Raw genomic sequence first — 13,230 nt, 5'->3', positions numbered from 1 at the left:
CTCACCTAACTTTTCCCCATCATCTTTGAAAGACCCTCTTTTTGGCTCAATCATCCACATCCTATTTTCAGAGCATGCAGGAAGTGTCGTCTGCTGGAGGAAAGACAATGAGCGAGGGGACAATAATAGGATGGGAAAGCAGTAGAGAGATGCTACAAACACAGGCAGAGAGATTGTAGCTGGGAAATAATGTATGACCATAGCATGGGTGTGTGGCGTGTGTGTCAGTCCTGATAGGTGGATGTAACTCTGTAAAAGGAGGAGGATGAGGTCATGTCCTGAAGTGTTGTGGTGATTGGGTTGTGCTTCCAAGGCAGATTTAGAGATGTGTATTTTAGTACACAATCTCATGTTGTGGGACTGCTGCCATCACTCTTTGCCCTATGTGTTAGTTCAAAGCACTTATTTAATGCTTTCTCCAATAAAATGCAAACTAAAAATACTAATACGTATTTACAGTGCTGTGCTTCCCTTTGGAGAAACTGGGTGATGTCAAACAGGCCAATGTCTTTAAAAGGTTCGTAGCGACATGACCACGTGTCATACGTGACGCGAGGATGATGACGTCACTGAAAATGTCCTATTAGTTCCAATCCTTCATACTCTACACGTCTGCACACTGTAATGCATAGTATCTAGATATACCATGTTGCTTAATTCATAGGGAGGTCAAGTTAGTGAAGAGGCTGTTCCTATTTAGATGTCTAAAAAATAATGACTTGAAGATGCACCGTAGATTGTACAAACAGTGATAGGTTTAGCATCCGCAACACCTGACTACCCCTAATCAATGTTTATGACTATACCTGCGTTTTTACACGGCTGCCATTACACCCCATTGCTTTAGTTTATTTTCAAATGGCACGGTTGACGTGATTTGCTGAAATTGGTTACTAATGGGGCCGTCAGTGTCTTCTTGTCTTCTGGGCTCATGTTCAGCCAAGTTCTTCGGAACTCTTCTATGCACCTCATTCATCACCAATTTGTGTTCCTTTTTTATAGAGGTAAAGATCGTTGGTCTGGGCACACAGGACAAACTGGCCGTTCTCCAAGGATGTCCCGGATTTCCTGGAGCACCAGGAGCCAAGGGAGATGGGGGAGCCCCAGGAATGAAAGGTAGGTAAATGGTGTATGTACCATTGACATTTTTCTTAAGCCTGATATTGCTTTAAATTAAGAGCCCTCCCGTAGGGATGATTGTGAATGTGTGGGCATTAGCCAAAATGAATTGCCACAAGCGCCAACGGAGATTCACTGCTTGATTAACGATGCTTGTTACTCCCCAATTTGAAGTCCCAGTTACCAATACTGTCATGTTGACAGTTCCGTTGACATGGGGGGGCGGGACGAAGGGAGGCGGGTGTTGGGAGTTGTAAAAGGAAGTGGCGGGGAACGGGAGGTGACGGGCGGGGGAGCGTTATACGAGGTTAAATAAAGAAAGGACGTGTTAGGATACTCCCCGAGTCTGAGTATTTATTGCTGCGCCACCAGCCTTCCAGGCCTACCCACGGCCGTAACAATTACGGCCTTACGGCCCTTGTGAGTGGAGTTACCACCTCCGCTCACAAGCAGGCTTTATTTGCCTATGGGTTGCAAAAGCCTTAATCAGGCTGAGTGGTGAAACGGGCAGCATTTGCGAATACCGCCTGTTCTACCTTTACAGTCATGCTCATAATTAAGCCTTTAGTGTGCAGCCGAGATCAATGGACGCTGGCAATAAAGTGATAAGAGCTCGTTATAGAACAGGTGATGATATTGCAATATGGATAACTTCCAATGAGGGGGATTAGGATGGTAAAATTGTACTTTTTACTTGCACTTTCTGATGTCTATACTGTCTGATTGCATCATTACTTAGTAACAGACTATTCCCCTAAACTCGACAACTGCACATCATGCAGTGCTACTTCATACTACCAAGTTCTGGACAATGCTACAGGCCACATGTGCATTTGCCAATATATTTTCCAGAAATTCCCAAGGCAGAGCCTAAGCCCTAAGCTGGTGCTCGAAGCATGTAAATCAGTGACCAATTTGAGTTGTTTCTCATGGTGCCCGATCAATGATGGGAATCATTTCATCGGGGCACATTATGTATGAGGCACAGTGTACAATGTGGCATAAACATGTGCCTGTTGTGCTTGCAGAGTTTTTGCAGGGCACACAATGGTGTAATTGGCATTTACTGCTGTAGAGGACTATTAAGCATTATTTAAAAAAGAAATGTCTCTAGATAAAGCCATCCTTCACCACAATAACCTCCTTATGAGGTTTGTGTGCACCCCCTGCACTCACACGATATGGGTATGAGTTAGATCCCTATTTGAAACATATGTTTAAGTAAGATTATTAGTTTTTCCAATGCTTGTTTTGGGAATGTGATATCTTATTGTACTGTAGTATAATGTTGCATGATACTGTTTTAAATCAAGATGGCCAATTGTCTGTGTATATGATTAACTACTGTAACACAAGTACTTGATACAACTACTGTGTATCAAGAGAGACACAGACTCAAAGATGTTTCAAAACCTTAATTTACTAAGGTTCCTGGGTTGGTGCAAGGCCCTAACTCTAAAGGGTGGTTCCCTTAACTGATGTTTTTAAAGGCTGTCGATGTCTGATTGTCCAAAATAAAAGTCTGTCTGTGTCTAAACCTATGCTTGCCTCTTTACAAAAATGTGATAGGACGTCTTTAAAAAGGAAAAACTGGCTCAACAGAAAATAGGAAACCAGGGTTGGTTTCAGGTGGTCTTCTCACCAGGTGTAGTTTGGTCAATGTCACAAAAATGAGTTTAAGTAAAAAGGGCTGTCCGTAAGACTTTCTCCACACAGCCCTTGCAAAATTCTCAAATAACTTCAGCGTCTTTGGTTCCTTGGGGATCCCTTCCCCAAGCTTCAACTTGTCCAAGTTTCAAACATCACAAAAGAAATATAACAGTTCCTTTTGAAACTTCTTACGGTTTCCTTCCCCAAGCTTCAATCCTTTCAACACTGCAAAACATTCAGTCCCCAACTTGGTCAGGCTTCTCAGGGTTCCCTTCCCCAAGCTCAGGCTCCTTCCAGTTTCCAACCGAAATTCAGTTTTGTCAGGATGTACTTTGATTTTTCTTCAATGTCATAAAATAATAGGTCTTCCTCTTTGTTAGGCCTCTCAGGGTTCCCTTCCCCAAGCTTAGGCCCACTTTTGGGTTCAAACACAAGTTCAGCTTGTCAGGATGTACCTTTCCTTTTATATACAGTTCTTTCACACTCACTTCACTTGTGGGGTAGAATCAGAGACTTTCGAAACCGCCTGGTTCTTTGCTCCTCCCAGGCGTGACCACTCTGATCTGTCACCCCTCTCTCTTTATTCCTTGCTCTTCCTTTTAAACCTTTCACATTCAGGTGCTTCCTACACCCTTTCTTGTTCTCCTTGGCTACTTCCTCGTGCACCCTTGCACCTTCCCTTTGCTGTTCCTTTTTTTCCCCACCATGCACTCTTGCACCTTCCCTTTCTTTCACTTTACTTTTCTTTTGCACCACTAGCGCAACTTCTTTCTTTCTCTTCCATGCCACTAGCGCAACTTCCTTCTATGTATTTCTCTTATTCTGATGATTTCGTACACTTTCTGTCCTTCGTACACTTTATCTTACTTTCCGCTCCGTGCTGTTTTAAAATTGTATCTTTCTCCGGCTCTGCCTCAGTCAAAGCAGTCCCTCTGGATACACAGGGTTGAGGTCAGGGTCTCACCACCTGCCCCTCAGACCACTTTAGGACTGGCACACGTAAGCAAACAAGCATTTTACCAAATGCCACCAGCACCATACAGGCTGCCTTACTCTGGCTCCTTGGAGGCACAGCTCCCTAGCCACGCTGCAGCCCCTCACAAACACTGGGCCAGTGTCTCGGCACACCGTTCTCCTCCAGGCTTCAAATCCTGCTGCTATCTGCTCCTTGGCTTATCTGGTTCGGACAGTATCCCCAACTCGCTCTCCACCTTGTGAAAAATCACACCTTTTATAGTTGAAAAAACATCAAGTGGCGTGTGAGTGGTCATTATTAAATGCCTGACCCTGCCTGACTCTATTAGAGGGACAATTCAAGCTCTTTTTATAGTAGGTTGCCCTACTTTACCCATGTTGTTTTTATGGGTAATCTTCACTGCTGCCGGTTGCCTCTTCCTCGTCCTAGTATTGGTTGGAAATGGGGAGCGGGTAATGGGAGGGTTTTGGAGGATAGATCTATTTCCCGCTACTTTATCAGGGATTCGCCAATGGACATAGGGAAATCCTCTAGCCTGGTTTTCTTTCAAGGGTATAGTTGGCCCCTTCATATGGTTGATTTTACAAACATGAGTCTTGATGGTATTCCCTGTGATCTAGATTGGTAGAGGATGAATGGATATTAATATCAGACTTCTGTCTTTGTTTTAGTTGGTTTTTCTTCTTTCCCCACCTTGGGCAATTGACTCTTTCTTTTCTTCCTCCCCCTTGAGTCATGGATGACGGGACTGGAATTAGGTAAAATGAGACCTGGATTAGGGTGACGGGAATCAATGTATCCCATGAAGGCGTCCGGGACTTCCTCCTCCTCTTCTATTGCCCTGTCAGAAAACTGCATCTCACCTGAGGTATTCCCACAAAGGCAACCCCGGATTCCCCTACCCAGGTGATCCTCCCACGCTCGTCCACCCCCAAGGTTGGGATCCAAGAGCGACGGCCCTCCCCTAGCCACCTGAATAGAGTACTCTCAGGGTCTTAAAGGGACAATACCCCTAGGTTTCTCACACTACCTACTCAAAGTGCCACTGATTCCAATCATCCCCACATATCCAACTGGCAGAAGCAGGCATTTCATGTAGTTCAAGTGATTATGTTCCATTTGAGCAATGTAAACTCATGGACCATTTCAAGAGGATCAGGGAAGGAATAGAGGTGAGTGGGGTGAAGATAGTGCCACCATCTCATTATCATCCAAAATCAGTAGAAGCACTCCTCATGATCATCTACATGCCGGGCAGTGTGAAGCACCTCTTTGATGAGATGTTTTTCTTCCACAAATCCACCAACATCCACAAGTTAATCTTACTGTCCCACATTTTATATTTTGAAACCTATTGCTCTTCTCAACAATTTAGTGTCTCAACTGAATTTCTCTTTACCTTCAGGAGAAAAGGGCGCTGAAGGCATCCCGGGAAAGATGGGCCCAGCAGGAGAAACAGGTAAAGTTTGAAATAATGAATGAAGTCACCCTAGACAGAGGTCCCAAATCTATGTTGCTCGAGTTCCGGTTTGTCGAGTGGTATTTTCTTTGTGTGTTACGGACAGAGCAGATTTACACTGTAGTCTAGTACGTTACACTGGAGTCATGGTTTACTCAGAATGTGAACAAACATGTTTTCTGTAACCAATGTTCCCTCTAGTTATTTTTCTCTAAGTGCGGAAGTGGTTGGCTTTTGTGCGCACATCATTTTTCATGTGCACAACTGACTAACGAGGTATGCCATTTTGTAAGCATGTGTAGTCAGTGAGCTATCATCTCTGCTGAGAGTTTAGCAGGGAATTTCCCCCTCCCAAATCTCTGCATTTCTTTACAACTCAGTGTAAAAGGTGCATCTTACACCAATTTTTCCATTCACAAAGGCTAAAATATAGTTTATATGTGATTATAAGGAGAGCTCGTCAACTAGTCCAAGACTTTGTGATCTGCCACAGTACCTAGAAATAGTAATCCAATGCATGGAAAAATGTGTATGAACAAAAACAAAGGATGCCCAGGGTAAACAATAGTTTTAGCTGTGGTAATTAATTTGTTGACACTGCTCAGAGACAATGCAGAACATATCTTATGCCATTTAGAAAAAAAGTGTATTGCAAAAAACAAATATTGCTTACCACAACTGATGTGGCTGGCAAAAAGTTCTGACATGACAACATTATTTCCCATATTAAACAATGGCAGCTAAAATAAGTCTGCCAGAAAGCACGCCAATAGGAGTTAACGTGCCACTTTAGTGAAATAATTCACGGCCAGGAGAACATGCCAATCTCGCCTTTCTCTATTTCGATGTTTGCCGGCTTTAAAAGAAAATGTGGGGAAATGAAACTTTCCTTTTTTTTTTCAGGATTTCACACTTCTGATTAAAGTCAGTTTGATTTTCAACATGTTTAAGGTGAATAGAATCGGGAGAAAATATCCCCCAGGCAAGCACTTGCAGTACTGCAGGAAATGCTGGGCTAGGCAAGAGGAGAGGCACTCATATTTGCAGGCATACCCCCACCACATTAGCAAAGGACTTTGAGTTGTGTTTTATGTAATAATTACAGCTAATTATAATGGAAAACAGAGGCAGAATTGCTTACGCCAGACCAGAGGACGAAGTGAGCAGAACCTATCACGAATTGAGTTCCACTACTTTCATTTTTAATAGGTAAAAGTTTAATTACTTCTTGAAACCACTTTATCTTTCTGAAACAGTTTCTTTTGAAGTTTAAGCACATCTTTTTCATGTAAACACCCTACAGCAGTTACAACTAAACTAAAATCTGTTTGAACATACTTTTACTAAGCCTCAGTCTTCGGACCAAGGCTTTTCAATAAATTATCAAATTCTATTCATGACAGCACATGTTTTTCTAGTTTCACCTCCCTGTTAAAGTAGCATCAATTCAGGTAGGTGTTAGGTATGTGTTCCAGTGGATTTATTCTAATCCTATTGTGTAGATTGTGTAAAACTCTACAAAATATGAGTAGAGGCTATTGCTTTCACAAAGGCGATATACATATATGTTCCAACTGATTGACCAACTGTGACAAAAAAACAAAATAGTAGAGGGGACTACCTTTTTTTTGCCTGTTTCATCCACTTGGCAGTATACCAGCCCTGGCCACAACCCCTTGGGCTGTACCATGTTCACGCCTACCCCGCACACTGCCAGTGTCATGGCTTCACTGCATTTTTAGTATATCTCTATCACTGCTATAGACAGCCTTCACAGAATGAGGACAGACTCCCAAAATCAGGACAGGCCAACACACCATTATCATAGAGCTCTCAATTGTGATTTTATGCAGCAAAAATAGTACCTAACTATTAAAAACAGTCGCTGAGTTGATCACTCCAGACAGGCTACACAATATGAGTTTAGGCCGTAAGATCAGGACAAGCCCCAACAACATCAGGACCAGTGTCGTGTCCAGGGAATGGCCTGGGGTGGCACGTCCTACCCTGGAATCTGATTGGCCACCCCAGGTGCCACTCCATTATCCTAAACTATGATCATTATATGTGTGTGTGTGCTCGGTCATGCCAGCCCTGCACAAGTCAGTGCCACACTTGGGCCACCTGAGTCAAAAGAGTCTAGACACGCCACGGATCAGGACCAGACTTAAGGAATTAAAAAGTGATTGAAAAACATGAGAGCCACAGAGCTCACAAGCAGCCGGATGAATAGCATAGTCACCCACAAAAGGAGCTCTAAAGCATCCTTCCTAGCATCCAACTGACCCACAGAGGTACATTAGATTGCTCCCTTTAGGGAAAGTACGATTCTTGGGCACAAACAAAAATATAACCATTGCCACCTACAATTGATGGTCTTTTTGCAGTACATAGTGTTGAAAATGTTTGAAATAACAACGTGCTTGCTCCATAAATGGCTCCCCGACACTTAAAGGTGTGCCACTGTCAATTAGGGTACTCGGCTGACATGCATTTGGTAGTTTACAGAATAAAGATTCAAGCATCAAATAAGGCCATATGAAGCAGAACCTTGCAGGCATGATCAACTTTGCAACTATTGCATAAGGTTGCAAACATTGCCTGGTATAATACAGAACAGCATAGCACATCACAGGGAAGCAAAACATTGCCAGTCAGCCCAGGTCCACCATTCCACATGCATGATACAGCATATTGGTGCCATCAGTCTGGATTTAACTGTCCATTGTTTCAGGGATGGTGCTACAACAAGGTCATTCTAGGCAGCTCCATAGGTCTCTACCAGCAGTGGGGCACCATTTGGTGCCATTTTCCTATTAAAAACATCTGATATCGGCCTGTTGTAAGGTAGGGGGTGCCAAAATGGCATCTCACCCAGGGCAGCATATAATCCTTAAACCAGCCTGAAATCGATTGTCATATGTGTCGATCTGCACTGTCATTGCACTTTTTATATCTGTCCCTAAACATCACAGACTGAGGTTTATGTCCTTCATGATATGAATGTAACACAAAGGGTACCCTGGAAAAGCCTTGATCGCCCAGGCTAACAGTCTACTAACTTAAACAAAATGATCAAGGCCTATGTGTTAGACAGACCAAAGCCGCCAGTTATTCAGCCAACTTGGCCATGGGTGAGGTAACAAAGCTGAAGACACCTTATTTCTTCTGTGTGAAAATCCACACGAATAGAGCATATGAGTGGAAGAGTGGCTATAGATAACCTCCTCACGAGTCTATAATAAAGGTTATTCCACTCAACCAAGACATTCAACCCATGGGTGGCTGTGTCCAGCTGGTAAATCCACCTTTGTTCCAGTTTATATAACTGAGATCCAATGTCACCTCCCCTCGGATTCGGTTTAAGCATTTGATTTTGTGCTGTAGAGTTGCCTTCAGTCTGTGTGTATTCCTGTGTTTAGAGTATTCGTTGGATGTTTTGTACATGCCTATGTCATATGTTTTCAAAGTAAGAGCAGGTGCCACTATGTATTAGTTATTTTGGTGTGTCACAACACTGAATCTCTAAAACAAAATGTACATGTTTTGTGTGTTTTAACATTTTTGATAGAAACATAAAATGGATATTTTTTTAAATAATTTGGCTGTATAATTGGCCGGCTTTGGTCTGACACATAGGCCTTGATCGTTTTGTGGAGGCTTGAAGATATGGATACAAAGTATCAGCCTGCATCCAAGTCAAGTTAACAGTCTGGGACATTGCTGCATTTGGGCATCAGGAGGCTAGTAGGAAGACAAAAAGAAATGGTGACAAATAGCCTTTATTTCAGAGCGGGAGCCTATAGGAAGATGTGCCTATCCCAGGGGCTCTTCCTGATTTAAAAGTGAGATTTTCACTGACGTCGACGTGAGTCGTGCCATGCCACGCCATCATCACTGGGACACTCCTAATACGCCTGTCCACGTGGCACCGTCATCAGGCAGAGACATATCAGGCACAGTCCTCACATTTTCACAGCTAACTGTGAGACTCACCATCAGATATTCACCTATGCAATGTGGGACACAGCTTCATATATAGACACAGCTCACTCTACAACTGCGTTCTACAGAGCAGTTTACATTAAATAAAAGGAATGTGATTTATGGTTGAGCTTGGACCTTTGCCTGTTCCTCACTGTGGCACGATGTGCCAGCCTAATTCACACTTAGCATGGGTGGAAGGTGTGACCTTCTTTGTGGCAATTACAATGCTGAAGTCACATTCCTACTGAAAAATAGACAGTAGATGAAATGCCCCAAAGCAATGGATGAGATAAAATAAATGAAGAGTAGTCCCGATTTGCTGTGACTGCCTATGTGTAAATTCACCAAGCTAGGGAGAGGGTGTTTTGTGTCTGTTCTCATCTAAGTTTTTTAGGTGGTTGTCTCTGCAGAAGGAGGGGTGGTCTTGCCAGGGTTAGCACAGGGTGGCTTTGGACGGGCAGCGGAAAACTGTTTCTATTCAAGTGCCAACCCACAGGACATTCCATAATGCAATCACTGGAGCTGTGCGTCTATCAAAATTGATGTCTGTGCTTTAAACACTTCAATTGCACACTTTGCCTCAAACAGAAATGAATGCCCCTTTACTATATACAGGAAAGACATTATCAGTAGCCTACAACTCCCAAAATGCTGTCACCAGGCTTCATAGCTATGGGCAAATGAATTTAAAGAGATGGTTGGCATCATCTTCCAAATGCTATATAGGCTCACACCCTCCAACAATACAGCTTTGTTTATGTCAGAGACATTCCTAATATTCCAATACTTGATGATTTCCAGGCAAGCCCAGATCTTCTCCAGGTCGGATAAGGACTATTTTAATGAGGGGCAGCTTCACCAGAGCTCTTTGTCCTGTTGGCTGCCCAGTGTGATCTTTGATGTCTGAGTGTGGTTGATCAATGTAAGTAAAATCCATATAACTGCAACCAAGTTATGTTATACACAATAAACAGAATCATGAATGTAAAGTGTATGTGTGACTAAAGTGGCTACAAAAAAATGAAAAATCAGTATATGATGAAAAATAGTGTATGACTAAGAAGGCCATGTCTGAAATACTGATTCATTAAATGTAGGCTCATAAATAAAATAGAAATAAGATTAGCAAATAATAGTGAAACAAGCCGCTTAGGCGTCTTTGATGGCTGCACAAATGGCCCTTCTCCTCTGTGGCCTGCTATCCATCGCAGCTATGCGGCGTCACCGACAAACCACACTGCCAGCAGAAGAGGACAGGCTTCCGAGTTTCAGTGAAGCTCCACAAACCTTCCAAGATGCTCTCTTTCAGGCAAACCTGGTAAGAGTGAGACGATGACAGATGTGTTCCCTCGCCCTCTTTAATCCCTGCTCACCAGGACACATGTCAAATCAGGAAGTGATAGCAGACACTGTGGCATGAGAGAAAGGCAGTCATAAGTGATGAGGACAAGAGGGGGAAAGGACCTGGCTGTCAGCCAGGCCCAAAGGGCGCGAAGACAGGTGCAGAGGTGGGGCTTGCCTTAGAGGAAGAAATAAAGGGAATTGAAGGCTGATGTGTGGTCAATTCTCCCTCTCTCTCCAAGTGACAGAGAATCACACCAGAGGAAAAGAGAAAACAAACCTCTGCCAGAAGAGTGAGAGCCGAAACTGTCACCAGCCAGGAAGATAGGCACAGAAGACCAGGGTTTAGAGACAGAATAACCCCCTTCAAGGGGGTGTGGGGGCATTCATTCCACAAGGAAGGCTAGCTTTATATGAAGTACACCCTAATAAACAATTGACAAAACATTCATGATGCCAGTCCTGTCTGTCACCCCCTGACACTGAGTAAGCATTCCAAGTGGAGACAGTATTCATGTAGTATTCTAATAAAGCAATAGACCCTGAGGTGGGAGAGCATTACCTCTCTGGGAATGCCCCAGGGTGTCAGTTACAAGCCCGAGCGATGTGAGGGCTTTAATGTAAGCCCTGGGGCATTACCAGACCAGTAATGCACCCCCTCCATGGGTTCTATTGCTATTAGTACCCCACTTACCCGGCATGTTGTACCGGGGTATTAATCGCATTTTCTCTCGAGTTGGGAAATGATGAGGAAACCATTACGCAACTCGAGAAAATATTAAATACCCGCCATGGATCACGGAGAAGAGACAACACATAGTCCCTTCCCCCTTTCCATGGTGGCCAGTAGGAGAAAGGGAAGGAACTTCGAGGGATGTGGCGTGCAGAACGGAAGCAGATAAGTCTTTCTTGGGCTAGAACGACCCAAGAAAGGCCGATCAGATCAATTGCTACAACCTGATTGTCCCTCGCTGGGTACTAATAGCAGGTAAGCACAATATTAATAAGAACAACTAATTGTAGATCTCTCTATATAGCGTGTTCTCTCTTCCCTTAAGACGGAAGTTAGGCTACAGAGCCAGACAGTTTGGTTGTAGTCATGGATCCTAAACCAATAGGGTATTAAACAAGTGGATTATCAGCAGGTCTTGTATGTCACTGCAGCAAATCGCTTTAAACCTTTTAGTGCTAGCTTTTGCTTATCTGTCTCAGTTTACAACTAGAAAGCTCCAAACTCTACAGGGACTTTTCCCCATTAATGACTGACCCCCACCTTGCACAAGACAAACTAGATTTATTTATTAATTGTGCATTTGTAAGGCTTGTATACATCAAGTAAATTGTGTTTGAAAGCACCCACAGGGCCACGGGGAGGGAACATGGGAATGCAAGGCAAATATAACAATGAAAGAGAAAGGCGGTCCTGCAAGGCCCTGTGGGTTATATTCTGCAGAAGAGCAGTGCAGCAGCTGCTTGGTAGACTCACTCTGCAGATGCAGGGCAAAGCCTTTGGACGCACGAGCTCTCAGTTGAGACGTTGGTGAATCTTGTTGTTAAGGTCAGATGGCCCTGGGAGGGCCTTTTCATTGTGCACTGCCAGCATGTTCTGTCTTTCTTGTTCCAGATGAAGCCTGGTTGCAAGAAATGTGTTTGCTGAATTGGAATAAAAGAATCTTTTTATTCTTCCAGTATTTAGATGTAGGTCGTTTTTGCAGAATTTGTTCTGTATTGGCAACTGGATAACATGCATGGCAGCTTGAGAAAATCACTGTGCAGCATAATGTCACATGGATTTCGGAATAAGCGGCAATCCGCAATGATAACGAGTGTCCCTTTCATAACTGAAATAGTAGGCATGCAAAAAAAGCAATGCTTAAAGGTCTTTTTCTTCTGCACAAAAAACGGTCATGGTCACCGCAGGGGATGCCCGCAGGCGAACCTTGGGGGCTTCTATAGATTCTTACACCCCAAAAATGTTACTTCTGGTACAGGAGTGCAAGTCCCCTGCAGCTACGTTAAGTAAACATCCTCCCATTACTTTGCTGACTGTGCTTGGCATACTTGTATGTAGACAATGTTGCCTTGGGATATTAGGTGATGAAGGGGCCTAGGTCCAAAATCTCAGTTATACAAATGAGAACAGACACTAGAACCGTCACGTCTTTCACACAGAGGTCAAAATATAGTGACCTGTGTCAGGGAGTACTCATTGTGGCAGCATTTTAAACATATATTAATTGTGGAGCAAATCAATTCCTCCTTTGCTGGTTAGGAGAATTTTCAAGGACATTCATGGCTTGAAAGCTTTTCCCCTTCCCCCATCGTATTATCTGTGCTGCAGAAACACCCTCAACATAGGAATGTTAGTAATTAGAGAAGCATTAAAGGCGGGTTACCTATTTTTATATGTAGAAATCTTAATTAATTAACTTAACTCAGTGTGTGTCAGCCCTATATACGGTCTGCAGCAGAGTATGGCAGCTGCTTTGTAGGAGATGGCCATCTGCATAAGTTTAGAGTAGAACTCACGTTTAGAGTGAAGTGCCTCTACTCATTTGTAAGCGCTTTGGGCAATGATGCAGGGCCGCCCAAGTCAAGGCAGAGTAAATGATGTTATCATTCGGCAGGCTAGGAGAGGGGCAGCCCCCGCCCCCACGCCTGCTCCTCTTCCCCACAAGCGAAGAGACACGCAGTCTCT

General features: G+C 43.6%; 1 protein-coding gene across 1 annotated transcript in view; it reads left to right on the top strand.

Moving 5' to 3' along the window:
* LOC138471899 (ficolin-1-like) overlaps positions 1-13,230 on the top strand; it is a 499,560-nt gene that overhangs the window by 81,623 nt on the left and 404,707 nt on the right. The window contains exons 2-3 of the mRNA XM_069609760.1: positions 1,003-1,116; positions 5,151-5,204. Coding sequence (XP_069465861.1) covers positions 1,003-1,116; positions 5,151-5,204 — 168 coding nt within the window. The remainder of the gene's footprint in view (positions 1-1,002; positions 1,117-5,150; positions 5,205-13,230) is intronic.

The sequence above is a fragment of the Ambystoma mexicanum genome, chromosome 8, assembly GCF_040938575.1.
Source record: "Ambystoma mexicanum isolate Mex_15411 chromosome 8, UKY_AmexF1_1, whole genome shotgun sequence".
In the NCBI taxonomy this organism is placed as follows: domain Eukaryota; kingdom Metazoa; phylum Chordata; class Amphibia; order Caudata; family Ambystomatidae; genus Ambystoma; species Ambystoma mexicanum.
The sequence above is the reverse complement of the archived record's forward strand: the minus strand, read 5'-3'. Positions and strand labels throughout refer to the sequence as shown.